Consider the following 17,365-nt stretch of genomic DNA (forward strand, 5'->3'; position numbering starts at 1 on the left):
CTTACCCACGACCAAGACATGTCGATACACGATGAGGGCTACTTCGAGGTCGCATCAACCCCGCCGTACACGCGCTGTAGGAAGGTACTTAGGCGGTTTAAGGAGAGGCAACGGGTTCACAAAGAGAACTTACCCGCGGAGAGTTATAGTAGAAGGTGTCGATGCCACCATTCAGAAACATGTTAGAGCTGTGTAAGGGACTTATTCGTGATACGAGGGAGAGAGGGGATGAGCGACGATGTCGAACTGCGGCGCGCTTTTAAGTCAAGTTCAAAGTCCGCCATGTTGAACTTAGCACGTGAGGCGACGCGCATCAGTCAGGCGCCGGTGGTTGCTTTGTTGCTAAGGGTATATATATAGAATGATAAGATAATCCTCTGGTAAGCGTATCTCAACAGGCGGTTGGCTTATCATAAATACAAGTCTGGTATTCGGCTGGTAATGCGATTGTAGACGTGCTAAAATAACTGGAATAAGCGCCAGCCACTACCAGCCGCGGGACAATTTGCTGATGTTATGCGAGGGGAACATGAAAGCAAGCACAACATTCACGGGCTGGACAAACCAAGCAGATCTAGGAACGAAAAACAATAATAATGTATTGGCCCAATGTTCCTAAATATGTACCATGCATGGGGCCTGTCTAGATAATTCGAAGTTAGTCTGACTGGGGCTCTGCATCTGTCCCGGGATCCTCTCCATTTTGGCTATGTCCCAGCATCAGAAGTTCCATACGTGGTGTCCCAACATACCGTGACTAACCTTTCTCCTCGCTCAGACAACTGTTGGGCTTTCAAGAACACCTTGGTGTCGGCACGTCCGGTCCGGAGGAATACTCCATAGAATACGTCCTCGACTCGTAGCGCAAACCGAACATCTTGTAGCGTCACGCCACTGACAATTCTTTCTCTTTCAGTTTTTGCAGAGGGATCTACTGCAGTATGGGTCCGCACTGAGACCCTGACTTGGTCATAAGAAAACCTGACCACAGGATGGTGCTACGCGACCAGGAAACATTACGGCTGCCCACAGCTGAATAAGATTGATGGAAATTGCGTACATTTTCCGTCTTTGCAAGATTTGCTACCATGTTGGCGAATAGGACGACGTCGTCATATTTTTTGAACGCATAAATCTTGAATAAAGTAGGGGGCGTCTGCTTGTACTTCCAGAAACGGCGGGAAAGGATAGGGCTATATTGTTCGGCTTCCTCTGTCGAAAGTAGCGTAGGCACCTTGGGCTTTGGGGGCCATGGTTCTACGTTCAACGTCAGATATGTGTCGAAGTAGGGCACGAGCTAGGACTGCTCACCGTGTCGTTCAGTGAGCTTGCCCGATTCTGAAGGCTCAGTAGTCGGCGTCGCACTGGGAGTAGAAAGACATCTGTATCCACTAACGAGGTGCCTGCTTCCGCCAATGCGGATTGGCTTAAGAGCGGCAAGAGAGGAAGCGGAAAGACGTGCCAACATATAACAGATGTGGAATCCTTGGCCCGCCGCCCTTGGGTTAAGCTTGCACTTTCGCTGAGCGTGCCGTGTTCGAGCGGCAATCTCCGATTCTCAAGATCTCAAGACTCAGGAGGACCAGATGGTACTCCGGATCCGGTGTGCAAAGAGAAAGGCGTAATACGCCACTGTCGACCATGAGCAGACCAATGAAATCTACGTAGCATCTTGAATATTAGGGAAACACGGTAGAGAACATGAGGATCTGTGTTTGCAGGATTCGACGGTTATTAGAAGGAAACAAGACTACTAATGTCATAAACAAAACAAGAGCACATGTACAAATTATTACAACATAAAGAGGTCCATTCCTTGAATCCTTCGTGCATATACCGGCAGCTTCGATGAGATCTCATAAACCCCGTATGCCACATGGTGGACGCATTGTTCTGCACTAATGAATGCGAACAGTGCCCAGGAAGGAGTAGTTCGGAACCGACCCGGAACAGTCATTCGCCTTGAAATTCTGTATGCCACCTCTTGAGAATAGCATACATTGCATCGTGGGTTGCTGTTTCCCAATCGTCGGCCAGGAAATTGTGAGGAAAAAATAGGCGTCGTAGTTCCAATAGGCAAGGCTTCAAGTCATTGAAGTAGGAATCGATGTTGGCCAGGACGCGAGACGTGAAGACCGCGTCGTTGGACATCATTCCCAGCTTCCGATCACCTATGTCTCGGTGGCTGCCCATTGACCACGTCGCAAGGACCGAACCCTCGACCTCGGCATCGCATCTTGAGAGGCCCTCTGGCCCCGCTTGGCATACAGCAATCCACAGTATTGAATAGAATAACGATTCGAGTTCCCAATACGGCTTGTATTGGATGTCTACGTCCGTTTGGAGCAGTTCATAGGCCATGAAAGGTACAGTGCCCTAGAGAATGGGTCAGCCTTGAAATCGGTTCACGCGCGCGTAACTCACAACCCTCATTGAAGAAATAGGCCACCCGCCGGCTTTTGAATAGCGAGCTGCGCAATCGAAGTCAATAAGCAGTCCTCGTCTCACCCCGGTACGTGTGGCGTCCGAGCTATCCGCACATAACATGAGGTTATTGACGCTGACGTCTCTGTGCAGTATCTTATAGTCGTATACCAATCCTTTATGTGCTAGGTGCGTGGTCAACGCTCCATGACTTACCTTGCAACTGCACAGACATGAGCACGTACTTTCAATGATATCCAGGAACCCGCCGATGAGCTCTTTCTTCGTCTTAAAGTGGATTATGGGAACAGCATACGGAGTCAGGACCATTCGAGAATGGACCCGGTTCGTCAAACAGGAATATGAAACCCGGTCAGCATAGGTCTTGAGGCTAATGGGAGGACGACGATTCATGGTGCTGTCCACTTCACCCATGAATTGAACCAGTTCGTGTGATACGAGCTTGGGGACCCCTTTGAGCTTGGCGATATGATTCAGAATTTCAGGTTCCGTGCGATGTTGTCGTTCTTTGACCCAGTAGTCTTTGATGACATAAGTCTCACCGTGGTGGGTCACCGCCCAGCACCAGGTTCCCCTCCCTATGAGACGCTCGGCACCGTGCAAGGCCTTCAAGATAGTGTAACTTCTGCTCTCGGCGTCGATGACACGAGTACCGTCTTGAAGTACTTGGATAGTAGGATCGTATCCCAGCCAAGTCTCGTCGCCGAAGAACAAAGCCAAGAGAAGAGTCACGAACGAGCATGGATCCTCGTGTGGGTTAATATACTCCGACGAGACTTGCCCGGCCCGATCAAAGACATAAAGACAGAAAGCCGTTTCAGCAAAGCCGACACCAATGACGTATCGGCGGTGATCTTGTACCATAAAGACTTCTTGAGCAGAGCCCGCAAGCGGAGACGCTTGGATCTCATCTTCTTGGCCAGACTGGCCGTTCATGAAGGTATCATGGTCCGATTGCAATTGCCACACGGATTGGACGCATTCCCAACTGCCCGAAGTATCCTTGTCCAAAGTCGCGAAGTCGGGGGTGAACAGACCGCCCCTCTCAGGTATAGCCTCGAACAATCGTGGCGGCTGGAACCCAAGAATAGAAGCAATGCGTTCGCAGAGGTCATTCACGAACTTGGAAACAGCCATCCGCTGTTCCTTCTTGGTCGGCGCGGACAGGAATGTGGGGTAATGTAGCCAGCCAGTAGCTCTTGTGTAAGCTGGCTCCCCGCCCGAGCCAAGCTCCCGAAGGATGTCTTCTGCTGGTAGCGGCAGCGATGGTGGCGGGAATGTATGCTGGATTAGTCCGGGATATCCCCTCAAAACGTAACCGAGTAGTTCTGTCGCCATGTCGTAGGAGAGAGAGCATACCCTGGAATATAGAGCGAAGTGGAAGCCACAGAGTGATGGTGGGAAAAAGAAGACGACGGCCACCAAGTTTATATACTCGCCACATTGTGGCACAGCAGCCACATCAACATTCTCCGCACGCCCGTATAACCAGAGAGACAGCACCGGTCAATTATCTCGTCACTGCGTAAAAAATTGAATCGAAGAGCGCTCAACGAATGAAATCGTCTCAAGAGAAAAAAGTTTGCAGAAGAAAGCGTAGCTCCGACGCGATACCGGCCACGCTCGCGACCTGTCACGGTTCACGTGCCGACGCGCTAAGTTGCTCGTCTACTAAGTCTTATTTGAGAGGCGAAGTTTCAAGCCTACCGACGCGCCAGCTGCAGGACGAACGCACTGATTGCACCGGTGAAGTTGATGCAGATTGATGGGTAAGTGCAGCAGAGGGAAGAAATTTACCAACAGAATCATTTGCTATACTGCGCCACAGGCGCTCTGGCTGAGAGAATAAGACGAGCCTAAAATCAACCGCTACGTTCTTGTAGCTGCCATGATGGGCTATGCCTTCATCCACCGCACGGGCAGGGCTCATCGCGAAGGCCGTCAGCGACTGCAACAAAAGCCATGACCGGCTTCGACACCTCCTGGACATGTACAACTCCAAACCGTACGATGTCCAGCTGCAGGACGCGACCGCGACGAATAGGAGTGTCGGAACGGACGGAATGTACGGAGGACCTCTGATACCAGCCGTCCGCGGGACTTGACAGGGCGATGTTGCCTGATTTGGACAGATATCATTGAGCAAGGACTCGAAGATGTCGCGGTCGGACAAGTGGAACAACAGCGGCCGTACCACATCGTCCCATTGGGTCCCTTTAATATACTCTCTCAGGTTCCTGCCAGCACTCTCATCTACGCCCTCCTGCTCCCCTTGTCGACGCTGAGGATATATCAACGATGTCGGCCGCTGTGTACGAGGCGACCACTTCGGCCCCGGTGAACATTGCTTGCATCAAGTGCGTATACTATTGTCTTGCTTTGGCGTAGAGTAAAGTCAATGAATCATCAGATACTGGGGAAAGCGGGACACCAAGCTCATCCTGCCGACGAACTCATCATTGTCGGTCACCCTCGATCAGGATCTCCTGCGTTCTACAACTACCTCAAGGGCAGATCCTTCCTTCACTAAGGATCGCCTATGGTTGAACGGAAAGGAGGAAGAGATCAAAGACGGCGGACGCATGGACAACTGCATCAAGGAGATGAAGAGATTGCGGAAAGTCCTTGTAGAAGACAAAGACCCGAATGCCCCCAAGGTACGTCCTGGTCTGATCAATGACTCCGTCCGTCCTCGTTCCTAACTTGTCACACACCGTTAGCTTTCTGAATGGAAGTTGCACATCGTCTCCTTCAATACCGTGCCGACGGCCGCAGGCCTTGCCTCGTCCGCCTCGGGTTTTGCAGCCCTCACAACTTCCCTCGCCTCGCTCTTCTCTCTCCCCCTCAACCCGTCCGAGCTTTCCCTCATCGCTCGGCGCGGGTCAGGCTCCGCCTGCCGCTCCCTTTTCGGCGGCTACGTCGCATGGGAAATGGGCTCGAAACCCGACGGCTCCGACTCCCTCGCGGTCGAAGTCGCTCCTCAGTCTCATTGGCCCGAGATGCGCGCGGTCGTCTGCGTCGTCTCAGGCGAGAAGAAAGACGTCGGCAGCAGTGTTGGCATGCAGCTCACCGTCGAGACGTCTCCTCTCCTGCAGCACCGCATCAAGTACGTTGTGCCTGAGCGCATGGAAAAGATCAGCAAGGCCATCAAGGAGCGCAACTTCGACGAGTTCGCGAAGATCACGATGGCGGACTCCAACCAGTTCCATGCCGTCGCGCTCGACACGACCCCGCCCATCTTCTATATGAACGACGTGTCCAGGAACTTGATCGCGTTGGTCGAGGAGTACAACCGGGTGTGCTTAGAGAAGACGGGCCATCTAGGGGCTGCGTACACATTTGACGCTGGACCCAACGCCGTGATCTACACTCTACCCGAGCACATCAAGGCTATCACCGAACTCGTCCTGTACTTCTTCCCTGTCCCCTCGGCACCGGCTGAGCGCTCAACCCAGGCTAGCGCTGTCGGCTTCACCGACGTCCTCAACATCTTCCCTGAAGTTGGTGGGAAACCGACCGGAAAGCTGATCCAGGGCTTCAATGAGGAGAAAGTCAAGAAGTGGGACGTAGGCGCCGTCAAGGGGGTCATTCACTGCAAGGTCGGCGACGGTCCCAAGGTGCTGGGCAAGGAAGCATCTCTCATGACAGCTGAGGGTACTCCTAAGCCTTTGTAGTTCTAGGATCGATCAATAGGGTATATACGTGGGATATCGGCAAAGATCTGTTCTTGTCTGTATTGCTATAACACTGATAATGGGAAACGTAGTAACATCGCAGCGGAGAGATATACCCGCCATATCGCAAGAGCGACGCTGGTGCATCAGATTCACAAACTGGAACGAACTGCAGTTGGTCCTGTCATGATCATCTGAAGCTTAAATTACGTTGAGACGGCATAGCGAACGCAAATTAATGTAGTGGCGTAACTGGATATCCTACCTCTTAGTCCCTCTTCAGTCCCGGAGCCACAGCACCAGTTAGAGTACTCGGCAATTTGTCACTATCGATTCCGAACAACAGTCCAACAGATCCCGCAATGAGCAGGATTAAAACGACCACAGTTCCAGTTAGGAGCACAAAAGGACTGATAGGGCGAAGACAATGTGAGCAACACACAAGGGTGTGGGAAGTTAGTTAATTACTCACCCGCTGACATCCTTTCTCTCGCACATCTCTCCTGCCCATACTTCCTGCTTTCCCTTCTCGCTCCTGGTAGCGGCACAAGCGCACACCCAGCACCCTCTTTGGCCGCCCGACTTGGCCGCTTGTACACAGGCGCCGTGGCCAGAGCAGCTAGATGTGCCATTCACGCAGGCGTCTTCAGTCTGGAAACATCTAGTGAATGAGCCGACGGGTTGCTGCGGTATAGGCATAGGAGTTTGCGACGGGGGAGGTTGGCGCCTGTGGCCCTGGGATGAGGTAGAGGGGGAGGTAATGACAGCCAGGTTGAGATTGGGCTTAGCAAGGCAGCTTTGGAAGATTGCGCTGAGGGTCTCCTTCGCGGACTTATACTGTTCGCTCTCCGCACCGTATTCCCGCCTGACCAGCTGCAGACCTTGCAGGTCGAAGGCGCCGAACTTGCGTTCTCCATCCTGAGGCTCTGTTTCGAGGAAGTCGACGAGAGCCGACATTTCTTGAATGTATGTTTCAGTCGCTTTCGTGGGCGCTGTTAAAGTCCATGTATCAAGGAGGCGGGGGATACCGAGAGAATACGTGTATGAAGGATGGGATGATGAGTAAATAGAGGTGTAGACACGGGCTGCACGGTTGAGATACCGCTCAAGCAACGAACTAGTGGACTGTCGCCAGAATGCATCCGAGGTGACGATGGAAGGCTGAATGGTCGAGGGAATAGCATCTGTGAGAGATACAAGCGTCGTGGTACTGAGTTCCGGTGCCGAAGCGTAACAAATGCTCTGCAACTAACCTTTGCCGTCCTCCTCCGCCATACTCACTAGGAGCGCATCACCGCCCTTCCCCACAAAGTCATGCGTACTGTCCATCTGCCCTAGCAACCATTGCTCATCCTCTTGCGATGTAGGTGACTCGAAGCATTCCAGGCCAAGATGGGACGAAAGGAGAAAGCCCGACTGCTCAGGAGCAAGCCGCGTTGGCGACGATGAAGGGTGCAGATAGACGTTCGTGGATGACTCAGCAAAGCCAATACCAGCGGTCAAGAGTAGATAGGTTGAGAGCGTCAGGCCGAGCATGTTGACAGAATACTCGAGTTCACTGGCTGCAGCAGCCGAACGGTGTCGCAGTGCCCGCTACAGGATGTCCTATTTGCGTATATTTGGCTTTGTGGCAGATTTGGCCGTCGGTTCGCGTTCATGTCACTTGTATTCCAAGCTTCGACATCTCCGCGCGAGCTCCTAGAATCTGGCCGAGGAACCCCATAGTAAGATTGAATAATTATTCCGCTCTACTCATGGACAGGACATCGTTGATCGTGCAAGGTGTCTGGCCGCTTCTCGATTTCTCCTGGCTCTTGCATATTCCGCCCCAACCTCACCAGTTACTCGCGCGAGCGTCTCGAAGTGCCATATGAGTCCTCTTACACCTAGACTGAGGCAAGTATGACCTCACAACAGGTCGACGAAATAGTCAAATGACCGGGAACGCTTGGCTATGAATCCATTCATTATATCACACCGGCTGAACGCATCTTCTAGGCCATTCAGTGGTCTGCTCATCTTTGATTTCCTTGCCTGCGGCGGCTCAAACTTGGATAGGTTCTATTATGGCTTGATCTAGCACTGCTCCGTCTCTCGAGGCTCGTCATTCCTCATATACGGAGCGACCTGCACACAGCGCCCTTCGTCGAATTGACGAGTCTTGTGGTTTACTCTGACCACCCAGCCTCCGGTCTCCATCCTCCTACAGCATGTCTCTGTATTTTTACGAACCGTTGTTCTCCCTTTCGGACTTCGATAGGCTGTTCGACGAAGCTTTCTCTGCTCGTACGCAGGGAAGTCCTGCTGCCGGACAACTGCAGCGCCGAGGCGATGCCTCAGACAACAACAACAGAGTGGTCAGGCCCAGGTGACGCTGCCGTCCTTGGGGTCATGACGTCCTGAATTAATGAATAAGTTTCGGCTTTGTAGAATGGACCTCCACGAGGACGCGGAAAGGAACGTTGTGACCGCTACGTTCGAACTCCCCGGCCTCAAGAAGGAAGATGTTCAGATCGACGTGCAGAATAACACACTGAACATCTCTGGTGAGACCAAGCAAGAGCAAGATCGCGATGAGAATGGCTATGCCATTCGAGAGAGGCGGTACGGCAAGTTCTATAGGGCCTTGCGCTTGCCCGCTGGCGTGAAGGTATCCTTCACTGTAGATGCTGGCCTTAAGAGTAATACGCGCTGACGAGGTGGCTTGTAGCCGGAGGATATCAAAGCTTCGATGGAACATGGTGTCTTGACCGTAACATTCCCCAAGACAACGCCAGAGCAGGCGCCCAAGAAGATTACTATTTCTTAAGTAGATTACGAAATACACAGCGAGAGAGAAATGTCATGCACAATTGGCAATGAACATTCATTCCTCGATTATTCTTTGGAGTTAGGAGCTTTACAAAGCTACGATTGAGTCGTAGAGAAGGACAAGGAAGCATGGGTGTCCTTACGATTCAACGCGAAGGCGGCTGGCTGTACTGGTTTTCGTGCCAACCAGGCTGGTAACTACTTCCCTCAGCTGGATGATTCATCAGATCGTTCATACTGCTCATATAAGCACTCCAATCATCGGGCCTAATAACAGTGAGACTTCAACGACGAGCGGACGATATTTTGCGTACGTACACGATAGTCGACGGTATGGTAGACCACATTGCTAGCACATTAGTGTCGAATGCTTGCGGTTGCTGGTGACGCGCCTGCTGATCGATGTTCAAGGTATCCTGATATGTCCAGGTCGGTAACGGAGCGGCAAAGGCGTCAGACTGCGAATATGTCTGCGACTGGGCCGTTTGTTCTTGACCTTGGGCGCTGGAGTGGAAGTATGCTTGATTACCCAACGTGCCTTGGGATTCACCCGCATGCATTTGAGGTTCATCAAACATATCCAAGGCTAAGGCCATGTCGCCGACCGAGAATTGACTGCTCTGCATGGCCTGATTTGCGCCCTGGAGGAAGTGCAGGGCCCCATCGGGATTGTCGTTGGAAGAGGCAGAAGTCGAGGCAATTGGAGTAGTCTGCGTTTTTTCGGCCATTCGTCTCGCAATGCGACTCGGGAAGTTAGGCGTCGGGACTTCCGGACCAAGAGCATACATCGATTCGGCCGTGGCATGAGACCCAAAATGGGAACTAGGAGCCACACCTCCGCTAGAGAGCCCTGACAATGGATCCTCGTAGGTCCCAGGCGCTTGACGCTCGCCGGGGGACGAGATGAATCCCGGAGCGGCATCGACGGTACTCCCGTAGAGAGAGTTGATCGTCACTCCGAAGTTACGGGGGTCACCACAACACGCATGTCCTGGAACACGTTCACCCGAATCGCTTGCACGCTTGTTCGACGTTCGCGGTGGCGGTAATGGAAGGTTCCCAAGTCTACCCAGGTCCCATACCATATCCCTGACGAAGAGGACTCAATATGAGTGGCGCACACGCAAATAGCATAGTGAGACTTACCAGAACGCGCCAGCGACGTGCCATCTACATAGGACATTAGCTTATGCCAAAGACTGGGGAAGCCGGGTTACCTGTTTTCATAGTAATCAAGAACTGCAAGCCCCTTATGTACATCCTGCATCCCTCTGTCAAGATCAGATGAGATGCCAGCGCGCTTGCCCCCTAAGACATGTAACAGGAGTATGACGCAAGCCGTGAATGTTGAAACGATAGTTCCTGGAATACAGTCACCTCGTCTTCGTACTATGTCGCCGATGTTTACAATGGACCGTGCCGCATTCGTGCATATGGCCATGCAGGACATTGCGAGCTGGGTGCCCCTTTTCGAGGCGCCTATAAACGGCCGGTGAATCAGGATTTGGTTGTAGTAGTAGGCGCAATGGAGTTGAGCAGATTGTCTGAAGAAGATTGGATTGCCGTCATTCGGCATCCAACGTACTGCATTATTGTGAGCTACCTTTACAAAGACGAGTAGGTCAATGAACGCACGGTGATCAGGTATATCATGAAACCATCGGTTTAGCGTCGAGTCCATATCAGCGACAGTGCGTTCTTCCCAGTCGTGGCCTATCTGCCCGAAGAAAGCACGGCGCCTTCCCGTGGAGTACTTGATGTGAACTTACGTTAGCTGATATTTTGGCAACCTACGGTCTTCAACGTACTATTGTTCGCAAGGCAGCGCCTGTTATGTTCGCCAACCTTAAAGTGTAATTGTAAAAGGTGACATATGTTGGTTTTCCAGGGGGCTGTTTGAATGCCCTGGTTGGGTCCTCATTCGTCCAATACTCATCGTCGCATTCCGCGGGCCAATCGACATCAATACTGCTTGCGAGACGTCAAGATTACAGGAAAGGCCGGGGCTTCGTGGCAAAGAGGACTTACTCCTCATCTTGCAAGGTGCAGGGTCTACCGAGACCAGCACTAATATGTCTTTCAGCAGCTACGAGAACCCTAATAACGACCTTATCAGCTTGGACCGTTGTACCCAGGGGAGTACTAACCAGAAGGCCCGTTTCCATGACTCGGTCTCCACCGTCAATTTATCTCCATAGAACTGGCGTCTGTTGGCGCCCACGTCCTGAGCCATCCTTAGACCTATCCCGATGATACTCCAAACAGCATGAGGTGCAGAGGAACCCAGAACGAAGAGAGTGATCAACTGTTGATATAATCACATTAACGTTTCAAGTTGCAGCTTGGATTAGCACATACCGGGTAGATCTGAAGATCATATAGACAGGGAGGTGCAACGAGAGACCTTCGAATCCTGCTCACTTGATCGAAGTAATTCCAACCAGCGGACTGAGGTCCGTCTGTTCCCTCAACATAGATTCGCGGGTCGTCGCTGAATCGGGACCCCATGGCACAAACCATGAGAAGAAGTGCTCCAAATTTAGGATTACGCAAGTGTAGACGATCGTGAACGTTGGCCTCGAATGTGGGGCGATGGACAATGGGAGACAACGCATTGACGTAGTCAAAATACAAGTTGATGAGAGCCCACATTAGATCCGGGTCTGGGAAGACGAACTCAGGATATTCGTCCTCATACATCGAGGCTTCCCACTATGCAAAGAGTACCCTGAGCAGTGAGCAAAATCGTAGCCTGCACACTGCACTAACCTTCGGGATAGTCCAGAAGTGCTCACGGCGGAAAGCACCGAAGTCGTGCGCGACGGCGTCGGCATTCGCCTTGGACCTGTAGTCGATAGCCGCCTGGATGAGTGCAATGCCACTCGCCTTCCCAAGGAATCGGTGACGGGTGGGATTGATCGACAATCGTTGAGGATCTTCAGTTAGCGTGTTCTGTAAGTATTCATCATCGCTGGGCTCGATCTCGTCCGTCAGGACTGGAGAGCGGGAGCCGCGTCTTGACTGATCCGGCCTCTCACTTGGGCTGGAGCTAGCGGTAATTGTTGCATCGTCGTGTGGACTAGTCTGAGCAGGATGTATTTTTCCTGCGCGATAACTTTGCTTGTTTAGAGGTCCGCCTACTTCTCGTTCTAGATTGAGATTCGGGCAATGCTGTGTGGGCGTCAATCAGCTTATCCAAGACTGTCAATAGTATGCTATACACCTTCCGCAACAACGCTTCTAGTTGTGCGACGCGGTTCTCCAACGTTTGAGTGTAACTACAGGACGGCATAAGTCAAAGGTGCATCGGCAGGGAGCCCTAATACTCACCCTTTCGGAGGTCCTCGTTTCTTTCAGTGAGGAGTCAGATCTGTACGATAATGGCTTGGAGCTTCCAGAGTAGCACAAGTTCTCACCTTCGCAACTTCACCGTAGGTACACTCAGTCTTGAAAGTGACGCAGTTGAGGCATTTCTCCCCAGGACCTTGGGGACCATCACCTGTAGCACGGAAGTTTGAATTATCACGAGTGTATCTTAAGTGAGAGTACCGCCTACATCGGACTACGAAGACACTATGTCAATTTCGGAGTTATGTTTCGACGAGCGCTATAACAGCGATGGGTCAAGCAGGGCTTACTTTTCTTGCGTCTGCAGACATCACAGGCGCGAGCAAGCTTTGTTTTTCTTTTCTTCCTATCCCGTACCTCCTCCTCCGAGCTGTACTGCTCCTGGTTAGACATTGTGTGGAGTGGCCTGTCGAATTGGATTCTGCACAGCTTTCTGGGGCCGGTTCAAGTTATAAGGACGAGACTTCTTGCAGGCCCCTTTATCGGCGTCGCGCACGATGATCACACCTGGCTACGGTTTCCGCCTGCTTCATTCGCAGTTTCAAGCGCATCAACTAGCGCAAATTTAGCGCATCACTTCCACTGCACTGCGCTCCTGATCGGCACATAAGACCTAATCTAGCTCACACCTTTGACGCCATCATCTCAACGATAGGACTTCCGAGGATTCCTGAACGTCGTTCGCCGTGTCCGGATTATCTAACTCAGCCCTCCTCGTGCTATTAAAGATCGAAGCTGTGTTGGAATGATAGCAGCCAGACAAGTGAGTGATAGCCACCCCGGTTTGATGACAACATTACTAATTATACATCGTCATGATACAGTATGGGTCGAGAAGAAAGGGTATGAAGGCACAGCAGCCCGGATAAGGTCAACAAATAGACATATTACACAGCACAACACGAGGTAGCGGCCACCACTACGGCCGTCGGCATATACGATGCACACACGATGAATCAGATCCTTCCTAGACCCTTGGTAGTCTTGTTCATGGACTTCGCCTCAGCCTGCTTTGCTTTGGCGCGCTTGGCACTGTAAGCAATCATAACATTAGTTTCCGGAATTTCAAGCTCCATAGGCACGAACTGGAACTTACTCTTCCTGCGCCTCACGCTCAAGCATCTTAACGTGCTCCTTGGCGTCACGAGCAGCGTAGCGTGCTTGAGACAGTGCACGCTCTGCGGCTCTCTCAGCCTCTTCGGCCTCGGAGACTTTCCGTCGAGCGTTCACAATGCTAGGGTCGCTTCCATGGCCTGATCGGTCGCTGGGGGAAGAGCTGCGCCTGAACCAACTGGAGCCGTTGGTCGAAGTAGGGCTGCCCGCCCTGTCACGATCGTGATTGGCATCCGTAGACCTTCGACCACTGAACATGCTTCCGCTGCGGTTTGGTGCGTCGTGATGGTCGTTGCCAACGAGCTTGGTGTCCTCGGAACGATGCGATTTACCGAAAAGGGGCATTACTGCCGCACGACACTGTTAGGCATGTGACGCGAGAGGAAAGACGAGGGACTGACCTGGCTGTTTATTGCGACGAGGGGTTTAGTGAGTAGGTTGGTTTCGTTATCCGTTGAAAGTCAGCAATTGGAAGTGTGGCAGGGGTGCTTTTATGGGCTCTGAGAGGTTTATACGTCAGTGGGGCGCGCCATACAGCTGCCAACCGTGCTGGCAAACCCCAGCAAACCCCTTGGGTGTATATAGGAGACCACCTCGCTGAAGCTCCATTTGGCTCCAGTTATGCGTCATGCGCGTGCGGTCATGCTCAAACGAGTCGACAGTGATACCCGTTTGCTCTGGTGCATCTCGGGTACTTTTATGACGGTAACAATCATAACTCTGCGCATGTATAAGCAATGAAAGCTACACATATTAGCGCCTCTGTTACTTACACGAGCCAGCCACAATTGCGGATGGTTGGCCCGTGCGTGGGACGTTTCGGACCCAACCTATGAGCGGAGTTTCAACTTACTTGGGTTGTCTTGAGAGTGCATCTTCTATAAAAGCGCTTGCCTTTCTCCCGCCCGCGACTCCTTGGAACGTTGTCGCCTTCGTCAACCGTTCGTCTAGCCACAATGTCGAATAAGATTGTGGTGAGCTGCTCACCGTGGTTATGCTGGTAGTAGTACCTTTAGTGACCTGGGTCGCCTGGAGCCTCCCATTTACCGAGCTATCATAGACGATGTCATCCATGCGATAAAACCAGAGTTCGATGAATACGGAGTTAGCGAAGAAGTTCTCGCTGAGCTGCATCATGTGAGTACCTGCGACCTGTACCTTGTAGTATTCTTGCCACGGACTCGGTGCTAGCGCACTTATTCTGTAGAAATGGCAGACGAAAGTCATGCAGTCGAATGTGGCAGAGTTCGAGACGCCGCCCCCTGCCCCACAGATGCCTTCTCATCCGTATCCTCCTCCGCATACCATGCATATGGTGCCACAGCATTATCCGTCGCCTTACATGCATCACTCGGGCCAGGGGCAGCAGCCTCAGGTGAAAACAGAACCAGTTGATGGTCGGTACATGCTGGGCCCTCAGGGCATGCCGCCGTACGCGCTGCCTACGTTGCCTGGCCCTCAAATACCAGGCGGCCCAAGACCGCCTCCCCAGCAACCTGGAATGATGGCGTTTCCGCCTGGCGCTCCTCCGGCAGGCGCTCGCCCGTATGCTCCTCCTGGTCCCCAACTTCAAGTAGGAGGACAGCAGCAGCAGCCTCAGCAGCAGCAGTCGCAACCACAGGCCCAGCCGCCTCAACGGCCCTCACCGCCTCAGCGCATACCACAGACTGACGGCCCATCTTCATCTTCGTCTGATTCGCCTTCACCGCCTCCCTCGCATGCTCCTCGATCCACGCACCCGTCGCTGCCCACTATGCCGTCAGCTTCTCAGTCCACGACTGCTGAAGATGACGAGGCCATCAACAGTGATCTGGATGATTCCGATACGGAGGAGGAAGACGAGAATGACGAAGGAGGTTCAGGTGACACTGATATCGTCTTCTGCACGTACGATAAGGTTCGTCACTTAAAATGGTCAACTTGGTCATTTTGGCACAACATCCTGATTGTTGGAGAACAGGTCGCAAGAGTGAAGACGAAATGGAAGTGTATCCTGAAGGACGGCATAGTCCATGTCAACGGTAAGGACTACCTGTTTTCGAAATGCACAGGGTGAGTGCCTGCTGCTCAATGCAGTCTGAAGGTCTGAACTGAAAGTTCTTACAGCGAGTTCGAGTGGTAACGACGCTCATGGAGAATCTTGGTACTCGGTGTAATATCTCATTTCAAGTCGATTTTGCATTTGATGCAACCCCCACTTGTGCATTCCACGAACCCCTATGTAACCGCGCACGTCCTCGTATGGATTCCGATACAGCAATACATTACATTCTATTACATCGCTCTGGGTCAGCTTCAGCTGCCGCCAGTCGACGGTGTCGGATAACCCATATCAATGGCCTTGGTTGAAGAGTTCATTGATGTCCCTTGGCGTATGTGCTCTACCTACGATCGCCGGCCTGCTCAACCCTAAGCTACAATGAGCTGCAACGATAGTAATCCATTCCTACCGCTTCATTATTCTAATCGAAATGTCGCATTACGCCGTCTCTACACTTCGCATAATTTCTGCATTCGTGCCAGTATTTCTCTTTTTCTCTGTCTCATCATTGCCTTCCGCGTCATCCTCTTCGTCGTCAGCCCATAACCATACCACGCCTTCGCCATCCTGGAGGTCGATACCGCGCTTTTCAAAGAATTCCGTCCATTGTATGAATATGCCCAAAGTGGGCTTCTCCATAGCGTCCCCATAAAAACCCAGAGTCCTTACAATCTCCAATGATGGTAGATATTTGCGGCGGAAAGACTTAAGATGGTAGATCGCCTGTGAAGGATGAGGTCTCTCCGGCGATATGGCTTCACCTGACAGCCCGCGCAGGCCGACGCGACGTAACGACTGATGCGGGGTGGGTATCCCTTTGAAGTCGATTACGTGCTCATGAACATCGAATACGAGGTCCTGTAAGTGCGTACAGACACCTGGCATGAGGAAGCAGGCAATATTCAGCCGATGGGAGGGCAAGACGACCGTGTGTGGTGCGTCTGGATTGGCATCGTCGGCGCTGATGTACATCGGGGACGAAACGACTTCGAGATATGTGATCTTCGGGCCGTGGGCCTCAAGAAACGCGTCCAGATGCTCCCTACTCAGCGGAGTCACGATTAACCCGAGCTCATCGAAGTTCCACAAATGCAATGGCACTGGGTAGAAGTAGGGGACTTCTACTACGACATGGGTGAGGGACGGGAGAACCAGGCTAGTCGCGGTCCGTAGCGAGGACTCGTTCGTTGTCAGCAGCAGATGTGAAAGACGGGGGAGCGCTAGGTTGGGTTTGCCGTAATCTGTCTCATTCCAGCCACCGAACTTCCGCAGGTCCAGGGTTCGTAGGGAGTGAAACGCCGTAAGGAATTCGGGTGTGAGAGTACAGACATCGGTGGACCGTGTAGTGAGCGATAACGAGTCCCACTGGAGAAGTTCCAGCTTGGATCCATAGAATCGAGGGAGCGCAGCCATCAGCCACCGTGGGATAGGTCTGTCCCATGTTCCCGAAAGAATACGGACATTGGGGCAGCACTGGAGGATGCGGTACAGAACCTCTGCAAATGTCATAGTGTCAAAAGTGCGGATGTGGGCATGTACTTCGATGTGTTTCGTCCATTGGCCGTATTCCGACACGTCCACTTCAATGCCGTTTATGGTGGCGCGCCGAACGCTGTTCCTTAACGTCGAGCATATTTTAAGAGCCCGGCGAAGACTCCTGATGACCAAATGCTCGTAAAGAAGTACCGTGGCAAGCTGCCTCCAAGCACGGCAGACGAGGACGAGGCTCCATTTCGTCCGCATCGAGAGGACCGGGGTATTTGCTCCCATCGCCATCCTCGGGAATCGAGATCGCTGGAACGGGTCCGCAGGTATGATATTATGGCTTTCGGGAATGTATGTCGCATACTGGAATATCAGAAGCCATATTTCCGGCGGAATATCCTTCTCATTCATGGTCCTTGACTTCTGTAACTCCGCGGAGCTGAGCAAT

General features: G+C 52.3%; 8 protein-coding genes across 8 annotated transcripts; 3 read left to right on the plus strand and 5 right to left on the minus strand.

Moving 5' to 3' along the window:
* Window positions 1-414: 414 nt before the first annotated feature.
* GLOTRDRAFT_115141 (uncharacterized protein) lies at window positions 415-1,496 on the minus strand. The gene is made up of 4 exons (XM_007866032.1): window positions 1,312-1,496; window positions 1,061-1,257; window positions 763-998; window positions 415-707 (listed from the first exon to the last, which is right to left on the minus strand). Exons 1-4 carry the CDS (start codon window positions 1,466-1,468, stop codon window positions 659-661), a joined length of 639 nt encoding a protein of 212 aa, XP_007864223.1. The 5' UTR covers window positions 1,469-1,496; the 3' UTR covers window positions 415-658.
* Window positions 1,497-4,743: 3,247 nt separating this feature from the next.
* On the plus strand, window positions 4,744-6,119 carry GLOTRDRAFT_127445 (uncharacterized protein; the record flags this gene model as incomplete). The annotated part of the gene is made up of 3 exons (XM_007866538.1): window positions 4,744-4,802; window positions 4,856-5,102; window positions 5,166-6,119. The coding sequence occupies 3 exons, from the start codon at window positions 4,744-4,746 to the stop codon at window positions 6,117-6,119; spliced, it is 1,260 nt and encodes a 419-aa protein (XP_007864729.1).
* Window positions 6,120-6,387: 268 nt separating this feature from the next.
* GLOTRDRAFT_127446 (uncharacterized protein) lies at window positions 6,388-7,655 on the minus strand (the record flags this gene model as incomplete). Its single annotated transcript, XM_007866539.1, has 3 exons — window positions 6,388-6,529; window positions 6,592-7,303; window positions 7,373-7,655. 3 exons carry the CDS (start codon window positions 7,653-7,655, stop codon window positions 6,388-6,390), a joined length of 1,137 nt encoding a protein of 378 aa, XP_007864730.1.
* Window positions 7,656-8,329: 674 nt separating this feature from the next.
* GLOTRDRAFT_38564 (HSP20-like chaperone) lies at window positions 8,330-8,928 on the plus strand (the record flags this gene model as incomplete). Its single annotated transcript, XM_007865761.1, has 3 exons — window positions 8,330-8,487; window positions 8,550-8,769; window positions 8,830-8,928. The coding sequence occupies 3 exons, from the start codon at window positions 8,330-8,332 to the stop codon at window positions 8,926-8,928; spliced, it is 477 nt and encodes a 158-aa protein (XP_007863952.1).
* Window positions 8,929-8,990: 62 nt separating this feature from the next.
* On the minus strand, window positions 8,991-12,671 carry GLOTRDRAFT_137494 (uncharacterized protein; the record flags this gene model as incomplete). Its single annotated transcript, XM_007866033.1, has 19 exons — window positions 8,991-9,197; window positions 9,249-10,019; window positions 10,077-10,100; window positions 10,148-10,238; window positions 10,308-10,514; window positions 10,566-10,683; window positions 10,739-10,898; window positions 10,959-11,027; window positions 11,078-11,235; window positions 11,289-11,297; window positions 11,352-11,642; window positions 11,700-12,014; window positions 12,072-12,101; window positions 12,154-12,208; window positions 12,261-12,280; window positions 12,347-12,429; window positions 12,487-12,503; window positions 12,569-12,579; window positions 12,636-12,671. The coding sequence occupies 19 exons, from the start codon at window positions 12,669-12,671 to the stop codon at window positions 9,077-9,079; spliced, it is 2,586 nt and encodes an 861-aa protein (XP_007864224.1). The 3' UTR covers window positions 8,991-9,076.
* A 346-nt stretch (window positions 12,672-13,017) lies between these two features.
* GLOTRDRAFT_120420 (uncharacterized protein) lies at window positions 13,018-14,008 on the minus strand. The gene is made up of 3 exons (XM_007866034.1): window positions 13,793-14,008; window positions 13,375-13,738; window positions 13,018-13,310 (listed from the first exon to the last, which is right to left on the minus strand). The coding sequence occupies exons 2-3, from the start codon at window positions 13,734-13,736 to the stop codon at window positions 13,235-13,237; spliced, it is 438 nt and encodes a 145-aa protein (XP_007864225.1). The 5' UTR covers window positions 13,737-13,738; window positions 13,793-14,008; the 3' UTR covers window positions 13,018-13,234.
* Window positions 14,009-14,258: 250 nt separating this feature from the next.
* On the plus strand, window positions 14,259-15,672 carry GLOTRDRAFT_115143 (transcription factor IIA, alpha/beta subunit). The gene is made up of 5 exons (XM_007866035.1): window positions 14,259-14,365; window positions 14,427-14,528; window positions 14,599-15,288; window positions 15,352-15,443; window positions 15,498-15,672. The coding sequence occupies exons 1-5, from the start codon at window positions 14,348-14,350 to the stop codon at window positions 15,511-15,513; spliced, it is 918 nt and encodes a 305-aa protein (XP_007864226.1). The 5' UTR covers window positions 14,259-14,347; the 3' UTR covers window positions 15,514-15,672.
* A 276-nt stretch (window positions 15,673-15,948) lies between these two features.
* On the minus strand, window positions 15,949-17,316 carry GLOTRDRAFT_26784 (uncharacterized protein; the record flags this gene model as incomplete). The annotated part of the gene is made up of 2 exons (XM_007865690.1): window positions 15,949-16,474; window positions 16,520-17,316. Coding segments are annotated over 2 exons (1,323 nt in total), but the record flags the coding sequence as incomplete, so codon positions are not given.
* Window positions 17,317-17,365: the final 49 nt, after the last annotated feature.

This window comes from Gloeophyllum trabeum (assembly GCF_000344685.1).
Source record: "Gloeophyllum trabeum ATCC 11539 unplaced genomic scaffold GLOTRscaffold_00004, whole genome shotgun sequence".
NCBI classification, from domain to species: domain Eukaryota; kingdom Fungi; phylum Basidiomycota; class Agaricomycetes; order Gloeophyllales; family Gloeophyllaceae; genus Gloeophyllum; species Gloeophyllum trabeum.